Source organism: Stigmatopora argus, chromosome 7 (assembly GCF_051989625.1).
Source record: "Stigmatopora argus isolate UIUO_Sarg chromosome 7, RoL_Sarg_1.0, whole genome shotgun sequence".
NCBI classification, from domain to species: Eukaryota; Metazoa; Chordata; class Actinopteri; order Syngnathiformes; family Syngnathidae; genus Stigmatopora; species Stigmatopora argus.
Window position 1 is genome coordinate 4,606,379 of NC_135393.1, and position 24,050 is coordinate 4,630,428.

A 24,050-nucleotide genomic window follows, 5' to 3' on the forward strand; every position below is an offset into this window, starting at 1 on the left:
ATAAACATCTTCGTGATATCATTTCACAACATACACATACTGCAAACATATATTCAAAGCAGTTCAGCATCAGGATGATGACAACACCTTTTACGGGCCCACTTGAACAATTTCAACCCTGTAAAGTCGGTTATGATGCCACCTTAGAACAGCGAGGATCTTCAAAACCTTAGGATCGCCTTATACAGCCAAGCCTTTTTTAAGGTAGCCCAAGACTAGGCAACAGCAACAACAAACATGAACAGTTTGACAACTTAATTCACGCATTGTTCTCAATTTTTGTATGCCAACGGCTATACCAGGGTACACATGCATACGTAGATTTAATTTAAAAAAATCTTTGTTAGATTATAATCACAAAATAGTGGTCACGCTCGAAGAACAAATGTGCGTCGATTCCACACCCGGTTCACCAATTTTTTAGTTTTGAACTTCTATCCAACACAGCTTCGGCATGGTCCTGCCCCGGACACTGCTGTACCCAGCTGTCCCTGACATGCATTATAAAGATGAAATAAAACCAATGTCAACTATTTGGCTTACATTTCCAGCTTTCGATTTAGCGCCTTCATCTTCCTGATCTTCCTCCTCTCTGAAGTACACTTCAACCCCACTGTCACTGTCTTCAAGGCTTGTTTTCTTTTTTTTCTTTGCTATTTTTTCAGTCTGAAAGATAATATAACCAAAGTTAGAATGGCAAAGCATGGCAAATATTTTTTTTGTTTCACTCTATTTTTGTTACCTCTTCACTTTCAGAAATAGAACGTTTTCTTTTGTTTTCTAGGTCATGCTTCTTTTTCTTTTCTCCCAAGAGACGTAGCGGTAGGCCGAGTGATTCGGGAAGGACATCTGGCTTCCCAGTGTCCTCGGTGAGCAGGGACAGGTCAACCAGGTTCTCTTTTCTGTCGATTCTGAACAAGAACAGACAGGGCAATAGCATTTCTCCTTTCTGCAACCTACCCACAGCCAAACAGAAGCTATATGTTCAAGTAGTACAGTCCCAACCAGCTCAATTTATGGGATTTTTAATAAGTAGGACATCTTGACAAAGAAATGCGAGTAGTCTGTACATCCATTCTTTTAGACAGCTTGGATCACAGGTGATCTGGATCCTTTACTGCTGACTGGCAGAATTGCTAACGACTAGCCTGCTGTGATATAATTAGGTGAAATTTTAAAAAGCCATGCTCTGTCTTGCACATGCAGTATTTGTGTGATGGATTTAACCTGATGATCTTGGTCATGAGCAGGGTGTTGGCTGGTAGAAGATTACTGAGGCATTTGTGGTTGTTGTGAACAAAATACTTGGTGGACTGCTTAAGTGTGGCTCTCCCTACGATGCTATTTGACAACCTGCAGGATGCAAAAAATAGTTTTCACTTTCGGGCTTTCATTGAGCTGTGACTAGACACGTTTATAGTGCACACACTGCAGTTTTGCATGCTCAAGAGGCAAACCCAACACTGGCTTGCTTACCTTATAAAGACCCCATGCTCACTGACAGATTTGATATAGCCCCTGATTAACTGGCCGTCTTGCATATCATCTAGGGATAAAACTTCAATGTCTTTTGCTGGCTTGGCCTCTTGTGGGCTCACCCTGGTGAAGAAGGTCAACTCATGTTAATTGACTGGAACCACAGCGACCAAATGCTTAACAATCAACATCACCAATTAGTCTGCAAGTTCCACACAGACAGGATTTGAGAATCACTGATTTCATACCTTGAGGCTCGTAGAGATAAATGCCACTTGTCATTTTCACTGCCCAGAAGATAGAACCTGAAATAAAAGCACAGCTAACTTGGTAGATCTAACACAATGTGCGTGAGATTTGATGGATACCGTTTATAAAGTTTATGTATTCACAATTTCTACTCAATATTTTTGCAGACGGGCAGTTTCTGCAGATTCACGTAACAATATGCACGCGCAGTGAGAAGAGACATGTAAAAGAACACCCCATATATGAAAAAAAAAAACCATGAAAAAAGAACTATGTTTTATTTCTTTCAATTTTCCACAAAATGTGCCCAAGACAGCAGAATTCTGGCTCGAAAATACTTAAATTGCAAGGGGTTTTATTTCCCAATCAAATAGCATACAATTAAGCAGCTGCAAGAAATAATGGATACTGATTTAAGAGTTTGCTATCAAAATGCATTAGCCAGCATTATACAAATATTCTGTACATGGTCCATTACTGACCTCAGCAGCTGATCCTTCTGAAATGCTGCTAACGGGTTGGGCTTGTATGCATCAGCAAGGTCAGTGATTGCCACACTTCCAATGTTACCAAACGGAAGTTTGACTATAAGGCCGAGGTGTGGGAGAATGCTGGACACCCTTCCCAATACGATTTTACCTGCTTCCAGTTCATGAATTCCTGGGAAAATGGAGAAAAAAATAGTATGCAACAGTTTGTCAGCATTTTGTCAATATATACGTATATTGTCGTGTTCTCTCCCTACCTGAGAGTGATAATACCAATCGTTGAAGCTTGAGACTCACTTCAACCACTTTAGCCTTAACAGCTTGGCCAAGTTTATACAATTTCTCAGGGTGGCTGGAATCCTAAAAGATGGCAAATTAAGCAATATAAGCGCACAGTGCAGACAAACTGTTTTTCCCCAGTTTGTCTTTTATATGGCATGCTATGAGCATTCTGATTCATCAGGATCATTTTATTCCCTAGAGTTGATTCGATCACAAGTGGACTATTGTCTCCTTTGCGTGATGTCACCAAGTGTTGGTATTATATATAAAACTACTGTTTATCTTGTATTATATATTTATAGATTTGGTTGATTTTATGGTTGTTAATATTTTATAAACCATACTGCCTTCTATAGTGTGATGTTCAAAATATATACAGTAATACCTTAACATACGAGAAATTTGAGGTGCAAATTTTTGCCTTGAGATACAAGACAAATTTGAGATACGAGCATACGAGATGGTTCCCGATGCGGCCGTTCGGGTGGCCGAGTATGTGAAAGGCTGCTTATGAGAACAGCATTGTTCTGTCTTTCTCGCCGCATCTGCCTCTCGTAAAGATATCTACGAGCACCGAGCCATACAGGTGGCATTTTTTTTTACCCGAGATAGCGTGACCGAGTCGATAATCTGCGAAAGAGACAGCGAATCTACATGGACTTGAAAGCAAAGCATGTGAAAAATACACCAGCAGAACCCTTCAAAGCGAGTCGTAGCTGGTTCGATAATTTAAAAAAAAACGAGCTGGGATACGCTCTGTTCCGAGGCATGGAGAAGCAGCAAGTTCCGACTCGAAAGCCGCAGTTAACGCTTTTGCCTTGGTTATAGCACAACAATGTTACACCCATTTAAGTGTGTGTATCGTAATCCAAGTTCATTAGAGTTAAATTTAAAGTTTGTTATGTTACGAGCGTATTGCCATCCATCAAGTCTCTCTCCTGTCGTCTTTCTCGTCCTCGGTAAGCCGCTACCGTCTGTCTGTACTGAGTAATGTCATATTTTAGTATTGATGAGCATAACCACTAGATAGGTATTTTTTACTTTGTGAGTAGATGGTAAATTATAACAAATAAAAATATGTTTTCCCAACATAATATCCTGTTTTTGGCGTTTTTTTCAGAGGGTGGGGACGAATGAAATTTGTATTGCGTTATTTTCTATGGGAGAAATGATTTGAGATATGAGTAAATTGACAAACTAGCTCGGTCTCGGAACGCATTAAGCTCATATCTCAAGGTATTACTGTAGCACCACCCGAGTCCGGACATGACAGTATGCAAAATCATTTTCTTGTGGCAAAATTTATATGATAATGTCTTTGCAAGATGGAGGGATAGTTTCAACAATCAACATGTTAAAAATAAATAAAGAGTACTGGAATAACTCACTTTAGGATGAGTAATCAGGGCTAGCAATTCCACTGTTCCAGAGACCGAAGGATCACAGGTGATCTCCAAACACTTCATCTCTGAATTAAACTGCAGGAAAATCACAAACCCACCTCAGTTCGGCTTTGCGGTAGAGAATGTCTCATGCAAACCTGAAACCCTACCTACCTTTGAGACAAAACAGGTTATTTCCTCACCAGCCTTATAACGGCTCAATTTCTGTTGTGGCGTAACCGATGTGAGCTCAATTTTGTCATCCAGTTTGCTAATGAAGAAAGATTATGTAACTTGTCAAAGAATGAGATGGAATCAAAAATGTGAAAATCCTATCAAATACGATGATGATAACTTCACATTTAGCAGTAAATTACCTCGGTATTATTGTGAGCTCTGGAAGAGTGTACTTGCCTCTTGGGTGGGAAATAGGTAGGACTCTAAAGAACACAAAAAAATATTTAGTGTTCAGCAAGGAAACTCAGATATCCTGATTATTCTAAATTATGTGAAAGGCAAAATAAGCAGCAGTTACCCATTACTGGTGTTTTTTCTTCCTCCAATGACCCTGCAAGTGACCATTTTGCCCACTTTCACTGAAGCTGTAGGGAAAGATCCTTCTGCCACTTCTTCAGACGTCATCACCTCAGACACATGGATAAAGCCTGAGATTCCATCCTCTAGTGTGACCTGAATGTTGGTAGGTTTCACTGAACGTACTTTGCCCTCTACAATTTCTCCAAATCGGCAGCCAGTTTCTAAGTCCGTCTTGTTTTCTAAGTCCGTCTTGTTTTCTAAGTCTGTCTTGTTTTCTAAGTCCGTCTTGTTTTCTAAGTCCGTCTTGTTTTCTAAGTCCGTCTTGTTTTCTAAGTCCGTCTTGTTTTCTAAGTCCGTCTTGTTTTCTAAGTCCGTCTTGTTTAATGTAACTGTGCGCCACCGTTTCGGTAAAGAACGCTTCCATGACACTAGAGGGAGCCCTCGCAATTGCTCGCAGTGGGGTTCAACAACCTCAACGGCCAAAGGCATTCCTGTCCACAGCTTATTTGACTCTAAATGGGTGATCTCATTCAGGTGCTTTTGTGTTTGAATGATTGTCATATGAGCAGTGCCTTCCACGGAGATGATGGCTAGATCGTTTATGTTGTGTTGCAAAATTGCAAAGTGATGGCTCTTTTCTGTCAGCTGTTAAGAAAAAAATAAAATAAAACACTGCGCGATTAATGCTTATATTCACACACAGTTATGATAGATCGGTCAACATTAATAGGTGATGCTTGTCTTAATACATAATGAATGTTATTTCCCTATAGTCTCCATTTTTAATGAATAAAAGCAGTCTGAAACTAACGCATCCATGCTTTAGAAAAGTTACAGTGCAAAGTGCACTGTGTTCAAAGGAGGAGTGGCAATGACAGTCTTGTTGAATACATTGTAGAATAAATCCAGGCTTTAATTTCTTCTTTAGTATATTTGAATTATAAATGAAAAAGAAAACCCTACCTTTTTCTTTTTCCCAACCAACTCAGAAAGGAGGGACACATGGACAGTAGAAGAAAAGATGTCAACATAAAGAACAACTGCGTCAACCTTTTGTCCTGGGGTCAACTGAATCCCTAAAGAAATAAAGAGAGGAAGAGAGATTATTAAATGTACAATAGGCTTTTCTCTGCAGCTTTCAACGTTTCAAGTAAGTTAATTTTGAAGTTTATAAATAGATACCCATCACATGGCGTTTAGTGGCCTGTATGGTGGCACCAACCAACTCATCTGACTTGAAGTAGGCTACATCATCATAATTCTCTGTGTCCACAACCAACTTGAGCCTCTGGCCAACAGTCAGAGCAGCTAACTGCTTGTAAATATCCCTAGAGTCTGAAAAAACAACAAATGAGAGTTGAATCATTAAAAACAGACATCATAGTAAAAATCAAAATAATACTGTAAACCAGGGGTGGCCAAGTCTGGTCCCCGAGAGCCCCTTTCCAGTCTGTTTTCTATGTCTCCCTCCACCAACACACCTGAATCAAATCATCGGGATTGGTATGAAGCTTCTGGACAGCTTGCTGATGAGTTGATCATTGGATTCAGGTGTGGTAGAGGAGGGAGATTTGGGAAAACAACTGGATAAGGGCTCCCGAGGACCACCCCTGCTGTAAACCAACATTCAGGAAAAGGTCATTATGAGTGATCCCTTAATTTGCTTTAAAATTAAAAACTCAAACAATAATTCCAAGCCCATAATAACCCAACCCCTATCCTGGCCAAGGTCCAATTTCTTTATGCCTATGCCTTTTTTTTCTTTACCTTTTTTAAACACAGTAATCCCTCGAATATCGCGGAAAATGTAGACCAGACATGGCCGCGACAATCAAAAAAACATGAAAAAGGATACACCCTATTATTAGTACCATACTACATGTTTTTGCACCTACACAAAACAACAAGTACACAAGTACAATTATCAAGAATTGTATATACAGTTATATGCATATGAAAATGGATATATCCAAATCTAAATATAATCTATAAAATAATAAAATGTAAATACTTTAAGTACTGTACTGAAAATAGTTCCTATCTGCTTGATTTAAATAAATAAAAAATTTAAAAAAGGTTATTGGAAGCTTTAGTCCAAGTCCTCTTCATCAAATTTGATAGAATCTTCAGGGGGCGCCGTAGGGGCGGAGCACAAGGAACATGGCAACCACTGTTTCTTTACTTGTACAAATATGACACTGTCAAAACGAGTGCCAAATTCAATGGCAACGACTACGTTGTCATCAATCTCTTGGTGTCCGTGGAAAAGGATATTGTTGGCATTTTCCAAATGTTTGCCTTTTCTTTCTTGGTGTAACGCACGATAGATTTATTCCGCAAAGGCGTGCTACGCCTTTAGCATATGTAACAAGGTCACTTTTTCGGTTACTGTCATCATGTCTCGTGTTTTCTTGGGCTCATTGGATGCTTTAGATGAAGGACGCCTAGGAGACATTTTCAACGGCGACTCAAAATCCAAACAAAGCTGGAATTGGCTCGGCGTAGTCTTTCTTCACAGGCGATGTGCGCGATGGGAAATTCACTCGCAACAAAAAGAGAGAAAGATGTCATCCTACACTGCTTTTTATATTATTTCGTGCGTCATTCTACTTCTACGGTGAAATATTGCTTCTTCAGCGCCGAGTACCACCCAATTCAGAACTCGCTTGCGAGTTTCAGCGTGACTTTTTATACTTAATATAAAAACACGATGTATTCAAGCTACGAATGTTGAAGCCAGTGGTGACGGATGAGTGTATTATTTTCGGTTTGGCTTATGTCGTGACATCAAAGATCAAATGCATTCCAGGCATGTCTTCAGAGAACCAAAACAACACATTTCACAAGATTTTCTAATAAACATTAAGTCCCACCTCTCAGTGCGATCATTTCACTCACAGCTTGTCTTTCTTCCACAGCATGCATGAGTCCGTTAAGGACAGCTCCTTCTGGCATGGCGACCTCAGAGATTTTCAGTGTGACCGAGAATTGCTTCTTCTCCTCATCCAAATTAGTCACCTTAGCAATCACCGTCTGGCCGACCTTGAATATGGTTGTTATATCCGTAATGAAGATCTCAGATAGGGCCTATAAGTTCGCGGAAATGAAAATAGTCAGTATACGCAGAAACTGAAAGAGGAGGAGGCGGGTCAGGGAGTGTTCAGTGTGGACTCCCGTCACTTACAGACTTTGGTGCAAAACCAACAAGGCCGTAGGGGAACTCGACAAAGATGCCGTGAGCTATGTTCTGGACCCAACCAATCATCTGCATTCCAACTAGAATCTCAGAGAAATCCTTAGCAGCGAATCCTTCCTCTAATGACCAGATCACTGCCGGCTTCTTTGTGATAGTCTATGGGAGAAACTGCTAAGGAAAAAAAAGGCAACTCTCGGCCTGTTAAGAAATTAAGAGCAGTAAAAAAAGCCATTAGTTAGCACATGTCAAATGTCTTCAACAAGTTATTTGTGTTTGTGTATGCATTGTATTTTTAGGTCCAATTATAACTAGGATACAATCTCTGTCGTATTTTGAAAAACACAGACGAGGTTTGAAATGGTGTCTCCCTCCTGCAGGGCCTCCGCCAGCAACTGGCAGTTAGACATGAGATCAGACAGGTGCACTATGGGTAGGATGGCATGCACCTCTTCAGGAAGAATGGCCACTTCTAGACCGTTGGTTGACTTCTTAATGACCTTGACGTCCAATCTCTATAACAAAAAGAGTAAGTACATACTATTAAGTAGAAAATGGGGGTTTTACGATTAACTACTTAAAAATATTTTAACTTTACTTTATTTGACCTTACATTTGAATTTTTGTTTTGTTGCAACAAGTGCTCAATGTTTACTGTTGTTTATTTTCCTCTATTCTGTCGCTCAATCCCCTCTCAAGTTTCATTTTATCTGACTTAGGGGTAATATCTTGAACCTGAGCCCAAAACCCGACTCGACAATCGGGTCAGGCCTAAAATGTTACATTACATTGGGTTCAGGTCGGGTTTCTCTCTCGCTGAAAAAAATGTATACTCAACAATATGGTCTCTCTTGCTGACTTTTCTTTTAAATAAATACATGTTTTTCAAAACGTATACTTAAACGATGTGTGGATACTAAACTAAGGAATACTTGTTATAAAATAAATAATTTGGAATTTTGGATAAAACAGAAAGCGCTATTATGCAATTGCAATTGGAGGCGGAGCCGCAGGGCCATGCTCTGCGCACGTCACATGAACACCGCAAGAAGTTAAGGATAAACTAAAGAGAGGAGAACTGAAAAGATAAACATGCACAGGTACCGGTAAGAGTGCGTTTTGGAAAAGTTTCAAATTGATTGTTGAAAATACGCTCGAAAAACCTGCGTTGGCTTCGCTGAATGTATTACATGTGGCGCTTTGCTCTCATAGGAGGGCAAAAAGACGGGCACTTCGATGCATAAATCATCCCTCCTCCTCCCGACTTGGGTCCTCAGAAAAAAATATAAAATTTCAGGTTTGCTTCGGAATCGGGCTTGCAATTCAAGTTAACTCCTCGGGTTCTGTCCGGGTCAGGTTTTTGGACCTGCGGGCCGGGTCGGGTCGGATTTTTTTCGGCCCAATCTTATCTCTAATCTGACTCCATTTCCTAATAAATTTAAATCATAATATAAAACCACAGAGGGTGCAAATGCAAGCATGGAAAGTGGACAGATCCCCCATTTCAAATGTAGACGCATGATGTGTCAAATAAAAGAAAAAAAATATTTCCAAACATTCACTGGAGTCTACTGCAGCATTTTAGTTATTAAAGTTATAGTTAGACAACCTTTAATTCTTTGTCGAATTATTTGGCTGAAATGGTCACTTAAAATTATTGTTTGGCTGAATTGATGATGCATTTTCTTTAATCAAAGTGTACGTAGTCCCACTGTTTTGGAATTGACCACAGGTTCCCGTGACAGCTAAGTTGTTCTATCAAGTGGGCGATGGGAAATCACTATGGCTAAAACATAATTTCTAGAGTGGAAATCCAAATATGCAAAAATTCAACAGTAAAATAGTGTAGAGCATTGTAACAAAAATGACATACATGTTTTTTAAAGAATGATAAATTGTAACACCACCAGTGGCTGATTGATCTTTAACATACCTTTCCCAACTCAAACTGGACTTTTTTTTTTCTTTCTTCCGCTATGGCAGCTTTAAATGACAGCAACAGCTTTTGCTTCACTGGATCACACTGTAGAACCCTTGCCTTCATCACCTTCAAAAAATGAGACAAACATTTATTCCCCTTTTTTGCTCTAGTGGCCCAACTATCAGTATTAAAGAGCCCGTTTACATTAGGTTCCATTTTAACAAGAAATGTTAACAGATCTAACATACTTTTGTACTGATCAAGGCAGCAAAGTTGACATATTTAAAGCTCTCTTCACCTGACCAACGCTGAAGACTTCCTCAGGGTTAACGATCAATTCAGAGCTGAGCTCACTGATTGGCACCAGGCCCTTAACATCATTGTAGAATCGGACGATGCAGCCGAATGTCTTGACAGAAACAATGTAGCCATGAGAAACCCTTCCACACCATGCATCGTCATAGGTTAGGAATAATGGCAAGGTGCTTTCTATAAGGGCCTTCTTTAGGGTCAAAAACAGCTTCTTCGTGTCAACATTCATTGACAACACCTGAGTATAGAAAGAAGAATATCACAAACAAGTTTTGAAAGATGGCACATCCAACCAACAGGAGGTTCTTGAAATTTGGACTGACCCGACATTTGACTTTCATGCCCTCTGCATACTTTTTCTCAGGGTTCTTCAAGGTGATGTCAGATAAGTGGGTATTAGGCACCATTCCTCGAATGTGACTGGACAAATGTACCGTCATACCATGATTGAGTATGACGGACACTGTCCCCTTTTAAGGAGAGACATTAAAGAATTACAGTAGTGATAGACAAAAACACAGAACATTACATTCAAGTAATATAAAAATGCACATCACCTGTATTATCCTGTACAGTGGTACCTCGTGATACAACATGCTCGTAGTACGACGAAAATTTCAATCGAATAATTCGCTCGCGATACAATTAAAATTTCGAGATGCGACCAAGCCAGGTGGCCATGACATGAGAGGCTGTTTATCATTGTAGCGCACTGTCTTTTTTTGCCGCATCTCTTTCGTGTATAATTACTATATCTACGAGGACTGAACGATTTATTCCAGACGAGTTTCGATCAGGAAACGCACAACGCGCATGCGCGGGCAAAAAGAGGGCTTTCTGGGTAATGAAGTATACTCGTGCACACAACACCCATAGGCAATGGCACCCTTTCTCAGAATAAAACTTCATTACCCACAATCAATACGTCAGCTATTGCATTTCCTGTTATTCTTTCTAAGGACAGAAGCTCCCGCGATCGTTCTTTAAAGACTATTTCTCGTTGGCAAGTGGTCGTGCGTTATCCTATTGTGAGGCTATTTCTGTGCATCATTTTCGGAATATTTTAAAGGCAATACAACAGCAAACAGTCCATCGATAGCGAACGTGAGGGTGGAGGCATGGCAAACCGCTAACCCGGAATACGAAGGTAACAAAAGATTAAGACAAAACTAGAATTCAGTTTTGTGTAAAGTTACATTAAACGTATGTTTGAGTGTCTGTATATATTTATCCAAGTTAATTTAAATTTGTTTGTTCGTTTACGAGTGCCATGGATGAATTCCCCCGAACAGCCCCCCCCTCCGCCTACGTGTGTGTAGTTGTCTCGCCCCTCCGCGAAATGTGTCTACTTTTACATCTATTAAACACATTTTATTACTATTAAACCACTCGTTATTTATTACTTTGTCAACATATGGCGAATTAGAAGAAATAAAACATTTTTTCCAATCCAATATCCTGTTTTGGTGTTTTTTCAGAGTGTTGGAACAAATTAATTTGTTTTCAATTCGTTTCAATGGGAAACGTTCGCTCGAGTTATGAAAAGTTCGACATACGATCCCAGTCTCGGAACGGATTACGATCGTATGTCGAGGTACCACTGTATTCTATATTTAGCACATACCTCTACAATTTGACCAGCCCGAAGATCGCTGCATCGAAAGAAGGGTTTCTTAATAACAGTCCTGAAAATAAATTAAAATTGGTTGGATGGCTGTTGGGAAGCCGTGATGGTGAAAAACAAAAACAAATTTACACTTACTTGCGTAGTGTTGCCAAATGAATTTGGTCCATGGGGCTGAAGTCAGTTATCCTGCAAGTGCGCTTGGGTAAGGCTTGTAGTTTGTTCTCATTAAGTGATTCATTAGGCTCCTCCAGGTTATGCCTCTGTCAGGTGAAATAAAGTCCAGATGTATCAGGTAATCTCAGGTTATTTATTCCTGGAATATCACGCAGGATACAGCAACAGAATGCTCATTCTCACATGTACAAATGCCAGGGTTTTGTCGGGCAATTCCAACATAGCTCCAGAGTTGTGGTGCATAGAGGTAATCTGGCAGTCCACCACCTTACTGATGATATCGCCGCAGGCAAGCAGGGTATTGATTCTGGTTTCAGACTGAACTATGTAGCCACGCAGACTTAATCCTACTAAACGGGTTGATGGCTCCATGTACAGCACACGGGCCAGAACCTACAATGACGTAGAAATACACATCACTCGGGGTAAGTGACTCTTCGTACAAATTTATTTTTATCTGATCACATTCATTCCATCTACAGTCTGTTGTTAGAAAACTAGTAGCCCACAATATGGATGTTAGGGAACAATGGCAATTTCTTCTGGAGATAAAAAATATATTTTATTTAACTTTTAGTACCTAGATGTGCTATTTTTTTACATTAACATATTGATGAGGTAGACATTACCGTTTCTCCCTCAGTGTAAGCCATCCCTCTTTCCATGTGAAAAAAGTCTACCTGACCACTGAAGGACGAGAGAAAGTTCAGGTGCAGTCCATGTTTGGTCACCTGTAATGAGTCGTGATGTTTCATTATTATGAAAAGCTCACTTGACACCCATTTGTTTATACTAAGAAATTAATCAAGTGTCATTTTGATAGAAATCCGACATGAGGAAAACGTTGCCTGCGCTACCTTTTGGATTGTTGCTTTAACAAGAAGTCCTGGAAGAAGGTTAGTCAAGTTCCATCCTTGTTGAGATTCAGCACAAGCTTTGCCAATAACTGAGGGGTTCATATCAAGGCGCAATAAACATCCATCCTTCTTCACTTGTTTTATTTGACAAGTAATGTACTCTCCCACTTTTAACACTAGAGGGGGAAAAAATAAAGCTTTTGCATGTTAAAGGAGAACTCGCAAGAAACAGCAAACTAATAATAAATAATGTTTTGATTACCATTGTGATTTTTCTGTTTATCTTTAGCAGTCTTTTTGGGCAGGAAAGCCTTGGTTCCCTTGATACCAATGTCCACTAAGCAGCCATGATCTTGAAGGCTCTCAACACATCCACTTAATACCTGGGAGAACCAACAACAGCAGATTAGTGAAGGTTTCTGTGGCTAAGATGTGCTGATTTCTGTCTTACCATCCCAACTTTCAGAGCATTTGATTTGAGAGCCTTGTTAACCAGTTTTGGATTAATTGAGAGTTGTATGCTCAAAGTGCCTCTTCTGGAAGTCGCCAATTTGGCAACTACACACCTCAACATCATGCCAGAACTGAAGAGGTGTGGCAGAGCAATAATATCCTGGGGGGGAAAAACATCTATAAGCACCTCGGTCAAGTCAAACTGGCCACAATAGTACACCTACCTCAGTGTGATCTGAATCCAATTGTTCAGTAAGCAGCTTGGTGTAAGAATCACAGATGTTCCTGATGCTCAGGAAGCCGCGCAGACCACAAGGTAGACCAACAATCACCTCAAAGTCTGAGACCTCTTTCACACAACCCAGTAGCAACATGCCTTCCTTTAATTTCTGCGAGGAAAGGAAACTATTACCACCCACCGCAAGTGAAAATTTATAACCATGATACCTCTTTGATAGTGAACTCCAGTGTTGCAAAAATATGTACAAATATGCACCTGGTAGAGTTAGTTTTAATGGCAGGTTCCAATTAATTTGAAATGAAAAACATGAAAGAAAAAAAGAATCAAACTTTCATGGGCCCCCTTCCAGGTAGCCAAGTACACTTTTCCATCCCAATACCAAGCACATGCTTGTGAGGAACCTATAAGAGCTACCGCATTTACTCGCATATAAGCCAAAATGCCTTAAAATTGCTCAATTTTACAATTTCTCACGGATAAGACGCCCCCTGATTCACAATTTCCACGTCATTTTCATGGATTTAATAGGGAGTACAAATGTATTACTTTGAAGGGAAAATCTTAAGAAAAATCATCGCACGTGGTATTTCTGAGATACTGTATGAATCCAAAGCACATTAGGGTCAATATTATTACAAAGTTAATATGCCTGTCTTTGTAAATGCAAAATATCAAAATATTCAATTTGAGAAAAGAAATAAGTATCTTGATGAGAACCTGATGCTTTTTAATGACAGAAATGACCATTTTCTTACCAGAAGTTTAAGATGTTGTGGCAGCCATATTGCTTCTAATGTGGAAATATCTCGATTCTTTCGATGGTTCATATTACTCCAATAGTTGTCACTTTCGACCAAGAAATTAAACGAAAAAAATAATCAAAGTGTAATTTTGTTTTATTTCAAAGTTAAGGCTACTTGCGTCTGGCCAGTCAGAGCACGTTTAACTAGATAAGACGGCAGCTCTTTAGGTAAGATAGCGATGCCCCTAGGTAAGATGCTGAGGTAGTGACAGGCACGCAAGTTTTTTTAACGTTTTTTTCTTGAATTTCATTCATAAACATCAAAATCCTTTTTGTTTAGCATTTTATCTGTTTCTCTTTTCTCTATTTTGAAAGAAATGACCGTATCTACCGCATTGTCTTGCGTCATGGCGCCATGGCGTTATGGTCCTTGCAGTTTCCTGCATGTTATCTTTTTATGCGCATACAAGCCATACCCTCAATTTAGTCATCATTTTTTGTCCTACAAATGCGGCTAAGTGAGTAAATACGGTAACTCTTGATTAGTATTTTGATGGATTTCATAATTATATAGAGCATTTTCTAATGTGCGTGGTTTTCTTTATTTCATTTTTTTTACCTTCATATGTAGTATTTCCACACACTTTGTAGGTGCATTGAGAGCAAGGCTATCTTCACCCTCCTCAATGGTTTCTTGCTTCTTGAATTTCTTGCTGTCATCTTTTGGAAAGAACGCCCTTTTCCTTGCTTCTTTTCCATTTGACTGGAAGAAAAAAAATCAATACTTTTAGACAGGTAAAACCAATTTACAAACAGATGGACAAGTGGGATAAGGAAAGTCAACGATACCTGGAAAAGATTGTCCACCTCAATCCGTCTTTTTATTTTGCTTATAGGAGCTTCCTTAACTGTGCCCCCTCGGGGGAAGTCTTCCTCCACAAAATCCATGTCTTATTTATGTTTTCTAAGAAAACAAAAATAAAGAAACTTCGAATTTAAACTTGAAATTTAAAAAGCTGTTTGCTACTCAGTCCTACAGAAACCCAAATTAATAATCCATCAGAGGAATGTGAAAAAACTACAAATAAAGGGTGAAGCATACAATTTCTAAGATTATAAAGGTTTTAACAGAATTCGATAATTGGGAAAACATTTCATTGGGTTTAAATCTGATGTATTTTATGTTACTAGCTCTTGGTGTGCACGACTACTCATGCGAGTTCCGTCAACACGTGGAAAAGCGATTCGAGCTAACATCCAACGTAAAATTATCGTACCCGTGTTTTCAAACAAATTTAAACATGATCTTACAAGTCATAAGATGAACTTTCCCCAAAGAAAAAAGACGTCGTAGCGTTAAAATCTCACGTGTTGGTCAGTACGCCATGGCCGTGTATCGGAAGAACATCGAGTTTGGGCGGATCATAGACTGTCGAATCAAAAACCAAGTAAGAATGATTGAAACTTTATCTGACCATTCAGTGACCGTGTTTGATTCTGTTCCCGGGAAGTCGATATTCTAGACCAATCGTGACCAAGTATTTACCACAGACATCACTATCGGGGTCGGCGGATTTAAGTCGGCCACCTTAAAGAAGTAGACTTCTCTTTTGCAATGAACCTAAGTATAAAGTGGTTTTCTGCACTAAAACACTCAACTTTGCGAAATGTTTCGTTTATAATTAACTATATTAACCTGGTTGTGATTCAGGATGGCATGTTAAAAATATATATAATAATACGTAGTAAGTATAGGGTATATTGTATCTCGGGCGCTTTTTACTATTTCAAAAACGCGCCACTGGCCATTTACTTTAAATCAAATGGTGCTGACACAAGATGGCCGACAAATCGTAAAGCCCATGCCTGAAGACTTACAAAGGGCATTATGCATCTAGCTATCTAAATATTCGCTATCAAGGAATTTGTAGACTCGAAGTAGGTGGGACTTCCTTTCAATTCTCGCAACAGGGCCTCCGTTGAAGGACACAGGATTCGCTTTAGCTAGTATTCTCCAAGGTCTTCAGGTAAGAGTGTCATTTGATTTTGGTGGTGCTCTATTTTAACATGGCATTGATAATGCATAGACTTTCATTTCATATATGGCTTGCAAATATTAACTTGGATCAAGTTTATGGCGTGGTAATACATTCACTAGTTAACAGTATTAGCTCATGCTAACAACTGTACAATGACGATCCCAACTCGCCAATGTCAGACTGGATGTTCTGTTGTTGCAATCTCGGCCGTAGTATTGAGTTGTCATACGATAGCTGTTAATTATTTGAGTCGACATTACTTGCTGGAATTCCGTTTTGTGGCAGAATGGCACACATTGAATACTTTTATTTCCTGACAAAGAACTGTTGTCAATAGTGCACCAATGACATTCAAGTCAAAAGGCTAATGTATGCTTCGTTCTGAGGTGTGATGTTAACGAATGAATGAATGAAGAATGATATAACTGAGTGATCGATCCCCTCCATCATATAGACTCACCAACCATCATGGGAGGTCATGACGCAGGATCCCAGCACCAATTTACTGGGTTTGCCAAGTATTTCAATGCGTACACCATGGTCGGCAGGAGAAATGTAAGTTAAGGTTACTTGCTCTCCATATTCAAATCCATTTTGATTTGACTCAGTTAGTAATAGACTGAATGGCTATTATTTTTACTCACACTAAATAAAATATATGGATCTCTCTTCCTGTAGTGTGTTTTGGCCACATATGCCAGCATAGCAGCAATTGCCCTTTTCTTCAAATTAAAACCCAAGAAACAAGCTGCAGTCACTGAGAAGTAATGTAAGTATACTTTTCCTTTCAGAAAATGTAATTGTGCTAAAATACTATTTTGTATCATTGAACTGTATCATGTTTGTCTCATTTGCAGATGTACAATTTGATTTGTACTTGCTGGTCGTGATGGAAGCAGGATGTGCTTGGAATGAACTGTTTGTTTTCCTTTGTTAACAATAAAGACGATTTATGCCCAAAACATGAAAAAAACTGTTTTATTTACATGTTTAATTATAAAATCACTATAATACAAATGTGGGAGCCTCATGTAAAGCTTTACTTGTAATTATATATAACATTATTTTCCATTACAAAGGTACCACTGTAGGACACAAACTCATCGGCTGCCATTTTCAGCCACTGTCAATGGTAGCCAATAAGTGAATTTTGGTCCCACAACAGTTGAATCTAAGAGTGAAAAAAATATTACATACATTATCATTACAGCTGTTCACATTGTCCAAAATATCAGTCACTTGTTGTTAAACTTTTTATTTTAAGCTCACCCCAATGAAAGGTTTTATGGATTGTAAGAACCTGCTGCCAATAGTAGATTTCTGCGGGTGAAGTGAAGGTGTAGGACTGGAGAGGATTTGGTTGTGTAGCAACCAAGCAAAAGTTCCTGCGAGTTATCTTGTAAATGAATATGTCCTGTAGTTGCGGTGAAATCATCTGTCTCCAAATCATCGAACGCTTTCGTGGCATCCCATAAACGAACTGTGTTATCCATAGAACCTGAAAGACAAGACACTTGAAGAGGTGTGTTTTGTTTACCTGCACTGTTTATATAGTAACCCCTCAACTATTGCAAATTCACAATTTAGCAATTTTTTTCTTGCTATTATTTATTTATGTATTTTTAAGTTCATAAAAATGTGAAAAATCCACGCTTAAACTGGTAAGCAGAAGCCACTCTTACTACTAGGAATCAGCACAGAATTATTATTATTTTTTTAAATAGGGGTGACCCTACTTTGCGATTTTTCGATTATCGCGGCCATGTCTGGTCTACATTAACCGCGATATTCGAGAGATTACTGTATAAATACCACTTGTATAAAGTACAAAAACTTGAGTCAATCCTGAAAAGAGTTTAACAACAGCCTCATTGCGGAAATTACATGCCATTTTACCCAATTACTTTGAATACGTCTTTTTTAAAGCATTTTGGGAGCAGGCTCAAACCGTAGCTTTTCCGGATTGGCTTTGAACCAACTCCTTCATAAAAGCTATCCAGGTGTTCATTACAAAACAGAACATTTTCATTACCAATACTTAAGGATTGGCTGTATGGAGTAAGTTATAAGGTCTACAAATCACACACCAGAAGCCAGAATTTCACCATCTCTGCTGAATTTGAGAGAGTAGACTGTGTCTGTATGGCCTTTGAGCTCCCCAATCATTAGTCCGTGACCAATGTCCCAAAGAAGAACTCTGCCATCAGTTGCGCCGGAAGCCAAAAACTTCCCATTGGGAGAGAATGACAGAGCATGGATCGGACCCTGGAAGAGGCAGTACACAAAGAATTTGGACTTTCCTCCGGCACCTTGTTGGAGTTGTGAACAATGAACGTGTCTTTTTCTTTTTTACCTTGTGTCCAGTGAAGATGCGGACACAATTCCCATTCAGAACATCCCACAGTCGGATCGTACGGTCAGAGGATCCTGTTGCCACGTAGTTAGAGTTGGGGTGGAAGCGGGTGCAAGTAATGTCTGCCAGATGACCGGCAAACATGCGCAAAGGCTGATAGTGGTCTGTAACCCATAGACTGAAGGAGAGAGATAGTTGATAAGAAGACGATGAAAACTATTTTATGGAGAAACTTCTGTGTATCTGACATGGTGATTGCCTTCAACTAAGGTTCTTTACAGTTATGAAAATAAAAATGTAAGGCAGGATGTCGAATACTGATACAGCAATGTATAATTTTACTCTGGATGGCGTATGATTTTCAAGTGTAGAGTGGGTTTATACTACCATGCTAAACATTTTTAGAGTTTTCTAAGCACGTAACAGGTGGGTCTGTGATACACCATGGTATTGACAATTCGTGAAGCGAAAAAATAAAAAAAATCCCATATTCTTACCGGGCAACTCTGTCATGTCCCCCAGAGACAAAATAGTAGCCATGAGGAGAAAACTGGGTGTCCCACACTGGGTAGTTATGGCCTTTGTAACCCACCAGACAGGTAAAGGTTTGGAGACTCCACAGCCTCACTGTGCCATCTTCAGAGCTTGACAGCAAGTAGTTCCTAAAAGTGCATGTCATTTGTTAGTATATTCCTCGCATACATGTAGTGAAGCAGTGAATTGAAGAAAGTAGCTGATCTACAGTCCAGTTTAATTACCTGTCTGGACTAAAGCTGATACCATAAACAGGACCGCTGTGCCCGTACAGGATCTTGGATTCACTTGCTGTCTTTTCATCCATGATTCTCTCCAGGACATCATCTGACTCTTTATCAATCAGATTTAAGTCTTTGGAAAAAAAATAATTGGACCAAATTAGATGTGGGGCACAAAATATTGGTTGACAGGTTACATCAGAGGTGTCAAACCGGTCCTCAAAGGGCCGCAGTGGGTGCAGGTTTTCATTCCAACTCAAAAAGGGGATTCCTTTTGCAAGTGTAATCAGTTAATTAAAGTCAGGTGCTACTTATTTTAGAAGACACCTGATTGGTTAAAATGTCGGCACTGGATCGGTTGGAACAAAGACCAGGACCCACTGCGGCCCTCGGCGGAATCGGTTTGACACGTCGGTTACATCATGAAAAGTGTGAAAATGCCAAAAAGAAATTGCCATTAAAACCCAGAAGATTCTAGTTATTTATGAAATGTTCTGCTTTTGTTCACTGGTATCACTCAGGGTTGGTATTTACCTGCTGCTGACTTGACTTTGCGTAGCTTTTTTGGCGTGACGCTCCACACTCTAACTGATGAGTCAGCGAAGCCGCCTGCAATCAAACTGGAGTCATCTGTGAAGTCCACAGCAGTTAAACCCTGCACACACAAGGGAAACATGAAGAAAAATCATAATACAACAATTCAGTTCACATGGACACCACTTAAACACCAATGAAACAGTGAGTATGGGTTCAGACCTGGTATGCATTGAGAAAAGAGTAGAAGCAAATGGACGGGAGGTTATCTCGTCCCAGACGGATCCGCTTGGTGGCCTCTTTCATGTACATGATCTTGTCGAGTTTGTCTGAATCTTTTAGTTCTGTAAGAGGTATCCTGATAAACACAGCAGTTTTTTAGGATAGTTACACTTCAATTCCAAAATTGTTTTAAATGAAAAAATGTCAATCTGACCTTGTTTGTGAAGGTGCATTGGGATCCTGCTTCTTGCTCTTTGAGCCCATGCTGTCCTTTTTGGGTTTCTTCTTCTTGGGTTTACCTTCCTCATTTTCCGCTTCCTCGTCCTCATCATCAAGTGGCAGTTCTATTTCAGGTTCCTTAAGCAATCCATAATAAACCTAGAAAGAGGTAAATAAAAGTGACACCTGTGAATTGGCACCCTAGTACAAAAGCTCCGTTCATTTTTAAGAGGGTTTTGTCTGCTGCAAGTATAGCTGTAATGCAGATTTTAATTTGTCTTCTTTGTAAATGTAGTGAGTATTTTTTTAAGTAAAGGGTTTGTGGTTTCAGAATGCCTCTGAACATGAGTGGGAAATGCAATGTAAGGCTCTCTCTATAGGACGCTGCCTACCAAGTAATCAACCAAATGTTCTGTGCCACATATCTCTATGTAAATATTCTATATTTATCTAACACACAAAAAGATGCAGCTTACAATCAGATAAGGCGTATATATGGATTTTTTTCTTAAACTATATCAAATTTGAACTTAGCAGCTTATAGTCAGCCGCAGTTTAAAGTGCTGAAATTATGTTAGTTGTCTTTTTTGTTTGTTGAAATTTGTTTTGCTAACGAATGAAATTACATTTCCCCTTCAGAAAGGCCTAATATTAATGCATTCTTCCTCTAGAGCACAAGTAAATTACAAATCTAACTTTTGGCAGGTTCGAACGATTTCATTGTTTTATTCAAACCCGTAAGTAAGTGAGAACTCGTGAAAGTGGCGGCCCGGGGGCCAAATCTGGCCCGCGGCATCATTTTGTGTGGCCCGGGAAAGTAAATCATGAGTGCTGACTTTCTGTTTTAGGATCAAATTAAAATGAAGAGTATAGATGTATATTACATTTCCTGATTGTCCCCCTTTTAAATCAATAATTGTAATTTTTTAATAATTTTTTTCTGTGTTTTTAGTTCAAAAATCATTTTGTAAAATCTAAAAATATATTTAAAAAAAGCTAAAATAAACATTGTTTTAGATCTATAAAAAACTGAATATTCAGGGCTTTTAATCCAGTTCTTTTAATCCATTTATGAAAAAAATCCTAATATATCTAAAATTGTCCGGCCTACATGAAATCGAGTTGACGTTAACGCGGCCCGCGAACCAACTTGTCTGACACCCTTGCTCTAGATCTTATCCTCACAAGGATTGCAGGGGTGCTGGAGCCTATCCCAGCCAACCACGGGGAACAAGCAGGGGGACACCCTGAATCAGGATCACACCACCACCAAGTGGGAATCGAACCCATGCTGTCCACACTAAAGTCAGGTGGAAGAACCACTACACCATCAGGTGTCTTAATACTAACATTAATATTAGGCCATAACGACGAGCCCTAATAAGGAGTGGATGTTTCACAGCAAACCAACCTTTGCCTTATTTGCTTCTCTCTTGCCCTCTCCAGCCAAACTACCAGACATGGCATCAATCTGGCTCTTGCTACGTGGCATGCCATCAAATATGTCGATGTAGAGGTGCTCCTGGATGATATTCCAGATCTGGTTGTTCTGACGCTCTTGTAAGTGCCTTTTGAGCAATTGATATGAATCACGGGAGATGCGCAGGACAAACTTGCTGGTACGGAAGTCCAGCAGAGTCTCATTGCCCCTCATGTGCTCCTTTTTGGTCAAACCCGACAATATTTGAAGGTCCTCCCTGTAATAACACTCTTGATCCCCGCTGAATCTGAGAAGTAGAATGATACTAGTAAAATTGCAAGCAAGCAGACGAAGACAATATTTTAAAGGAAACTCACTTTTGAAAAAACGCCTTGGCCATATTCTCATGGTTGTTGTATACCAGTTCCAGGTACATGTGAACAAACAGTGGATAGAAAACTTGGGACAATTCTGCTCTGTGACAGTCCAAAACTGTTTCTATAAACTTTTTTAAGCCACTATAATAAACCTCATAGAGTGGTGGGTCTCCCTGCTGGCTGTAAGCAGACAATACCACACTCACATCTGGCTGGTCTTCTGCAGGAGGAACTGAAAGGCAGGTTAGCGTGTTAATAATATCAATATAACCTTACACCAAATTTCTGCCTGCAGTAACCAATGCTGTAATTGTACATTCACCTGACTAATATGAAGATGTGTTTTCCCATAAGAACTTTGAGAAGACATGACCTGGATTTGAGCCCAGAGCTCTGAGGCCGCCATCCGATTCATCAATAAATTGAAAAAAATAAAGAACCTTTTTAATTTATTGTTAAAATAATTCATTACAGAGGCAATTGGTGGGCAATTTTGGGCTCCTTGATTTATCTTCGGTGGTACGCAACTCACTGATATGCAACGTTTGTAAAAAAAAAAACACGCCTTAATGAAATCCTCTAATGTTTTTAAGAATATTATTATTTTCCTTTCTACTAAACTTGTTTTAAATTTAATGTCCGGCACCATAATTGGTGTACAAGGAACAGTGCAAATAGTGACATGGGTTCCGCGTTGCTTGAAAGGAAAACTGCGTTTAATAATGCGGTTTGCGCGTTTTTTCTTTTAGTAATCATAATTAACGCGTTAAAGTCCCACTCTTGATAAAAAGATATTATTCATGTCGTCCTTGAGAGGATAAGCAGAAAGTCCAGCAACCATCCCTGTTTCTATTGTACCTTTGACTGGCGCCTGGGCTCCAGAGGAGGATGTCACTCGGCTCAGAAGAGCGTTAGCTTCCACACCACTTCCTTCCACAGTCCCAGTCGGACCTCCAGATCCCGAGGAAGCGTCGCCGGGCTTCAAATCGAACAATTCCAGGGGTAATCCAGCTTCACGTCGCAAAATGTCGACAGACTCAGACAGTTGGTTTTTTTTAAGGAATTGCAGAATTGCCAGTAACGTCTGCTTCTCCTCTAACCCTCCTGCCACCGGTTTGCTACTTTCAACAGTAGATCCTGGCCCGGACGACGTAGAAAGTGTCTTCCCATCATTAGCATTGTTGTTTACAACGGCTTCAAAGGGTGGTTCTGTTTTAATATCCTTCATTTCAACATCGTCGACCATACCGCCTTGCACGGCCGCCATTTTCAAAATGAACTGCGCATGCGCAATTTTACAGAAACCCTAGGTTTCGTGGCCATCTGATTGGTTACTGACGTTTGGACAAAGCGCAGTCGCTGTGATCACAACCACATTACAAAAAGAAAAGAAAAATACTCTGCTAAATTTCATTTCATTTTCTGAACCACTTTATCCTCACTAGGGTCGTGGGAGGGGGGGGGGAATGTTGGCGCCTATCCCAGCAGCCTCCAGGCACCAGGCGGGGGACACCCCTTGAATTGGTGGCCAGCCAAACGCAGGGCACAAGGAGACGAACTTCACGCTCACACTTATACCTAGGGGCAATTTAGAGTGTCCAATCAGCCTACCATGCATGTCTATGTAATGTGGGAGGAAACTGGAGTACCCGGAGAAAACCCACGCCGGCCCAGGGAGAACATGCAAACTTTACACAGGTGGACTGACCCGGATTTGAACCCTGGACCTCCACGGTGAGGCCGACGCACTAACCACTCAGGCGCCGGGCCGCCCACGCAAAGAAAAATACTCTGCTAAATTAAACAAAACAAAAAATTCAAATCCAAGTACTGATTTTTTAAAAGATGACGTATTTCCCAAAAAATATTTAAAGAAATAACAATTATCAATTGCTCATTTATGACGATATACTCGCTGGTTCTCAACTCACGCATTAAGCGAGACAGATTTTAGGCTGCTCTTGTGCCCTCAAAAATAGGGTCAGGCAAAATTATATGACATGTTTGTAGGTTTAACAAAATTCAAATGAAGTAAATAAACAAAAAAAGCGTTTTTATTTTCAAAAACTACAGTCCTTGGCTATTTGTGAGGGTGTGTGTGTCAGTTTAATCGTGCCCTACCAGTGGCTGGCAACCAATTCGGGCTGTCCTCGGGCCTGCTGCCTGTGGTTGGCTGGGATAGGCTCCAACAACACAG

General features: G+C 39.8%; 3 protein-coding genes across 5 annotated transcripts in view; 1 reads left to right on the forward strand and 2 right to left on the reverse strand.

Annotated features, from left to right (window-relative positions):
- Nucleotides 1–15,378, reverse strand: part of pdcd11 (programmed cell death 11) — a 20,898-nt gene extending 5,520 nt beyond the window's left edge. For all 3 annotated transcript variants that reach the window (XR_013300985.1, XM_077604888.1, XM_077604887.1), the window contains exons 1-30: nt 15,246–15,378; nt 14,784–14,898; nt 14,554–14,697; nt 13,176–13,340; nt 12,950–13,111; nt 12,761–12,881; nt 12,499–12,674; nt 12,271–12,372; nt 11,825–12,034; nt 11,603–11,727; nt 11,465–11,525; nt 10,164–10,310; nt 9,827–10,078; nt 9,541–9,654; nt 7,928–8,122; nt 7,599–7,766; nt 7,288–7,501; nt 5,597–5,749; nt 5,378–5,490; nt 4,413–5,059; nt 4,255–4,317; nt 4,052–4,148; nt 3,884–3,973; nt 2,471–2,573; nt 2,208–2,385; nt 1,725–1,781; nt 1,477–1,599; nt 1,228–1,353; nt 743–911; nt 544–666 (exon numbers count right to left, since the gene is read on the reverse strand). Coding sequence is in view for 2 of the 3 variants with exons in the window: in XM_077604888.1 (XP_077461014.1) it covers nt 544–666; nt 743–911; nt 1,228–1,353; nt 1,477–1,599; nt 1,725–1,781; nt 2,208–2,385; nt 2,471–2,573; nt 3,884–3,973; nt 4,052–4,148; nt 4,255–4,317; nt 4,413–5,059; nt 5,378–5,490; nt 5,597–5,749; nt 7,288–7,501; nt 7,599–7,766; nt 7,928–8,122; nt 9,541–9,654; nt 9,827–10,078; nt 10,164–10,310; nt 11,465–11,525; nt 11,603–11,727; nt 11,825–12,034; nt 12,271–12,372; nt 12,499–12,674; nt 12,761–12,881; nt 12,950–13,111; nt 13,176–13,340; nt 14,554–14,697; nt 14,784–14,882 (4,497 nt within the window). In the remaining variant the exon portion in view is untranslated. The remainder of the gene's footprint in view (nt 1–543; nt 667–742; nt 912–1,227; nt 1,354–1,476; nt 1,600–1,724; nt 1,782–2,207; nt 2,386–2,470; nt 2,574–3,883; nt 3,974–4,051; nt 4,149–4,254; nt 4,318–4,412; nt 5,060–5,377; nt 5,491–5,596; nt 5,750–7,287; nt 7,502–7,598; nt 7,767–7,927; nt 8,123–9,540; nt 9,655–9,826; nt 10,079–10,163; nt 10,311–11,464; nt 11,526–11,602; nt 11,728–11,824; nt 12,035–12,270; nt 12,373–12,498; nt 12,675–12,760; nt 12,882–12,949; nt 13,112–13,175; nt 13,341–14,553; nt 14,698–14,783; nt 14,899–15,245) is intronic.
- A 418-nt stretch (nt 15,379–15,796) lies between these two features.
- Nucleotides 15,797–16,935, forward strand: atp5md (ATP synthase membrane subunit k). Its single transcript, XM_077605953.1, has 4 exons — nt 15,797–15,961; nt 16,428–16,528; nt 16,652–16,742; nt 16,831–16,935. Exons 2-3 carry the CDS (start codon nt 16,442–16,444, stop codon nt 16,739–16,741), a joined length of 177 nt encoding a protein of 58 aa, XP_077462079.1. The 5' UTR covers nt 15,797–15,961; nt 16,428–16,441; the 3' UTR covers nt 16,742; nt 16,831–16,935.
- Nucleotides 16,936–23,142, reverse strand: taf5 (TAF5 RNA polymerase II, TATA box binding protein (TBP)-associated factor). The gene is made up of 11 exons (XM_077605952.1): nt 22,712–23,142; nt 21,854–22,085; nt 21,468–21,783; nt 20,052–20,215; nt 19,838–19,973; nt 19,616–19,736; nt 19,085–19,214; nt 18,824–18,988; nt 18,327–18,504; nt 18,061–18,238; nt 16,936–17,471 (listed from the first exon to the last, which is right to left on the reverse strand). The coding sequence occupies exons 1-11, from the start codon at nt 23,118–23,120 to the stop codon at nt 17,257–17,259; spliced, it is 2,244 nt and encodes a 747-aa protein (XP_077462078.1). The 5' UTR covers nt 23,121–23,142; the 3' UTR covers nt 16,936–17,256.
- Nucleotides 23,143–24,050: the final 908 nt, after the last annotated feature.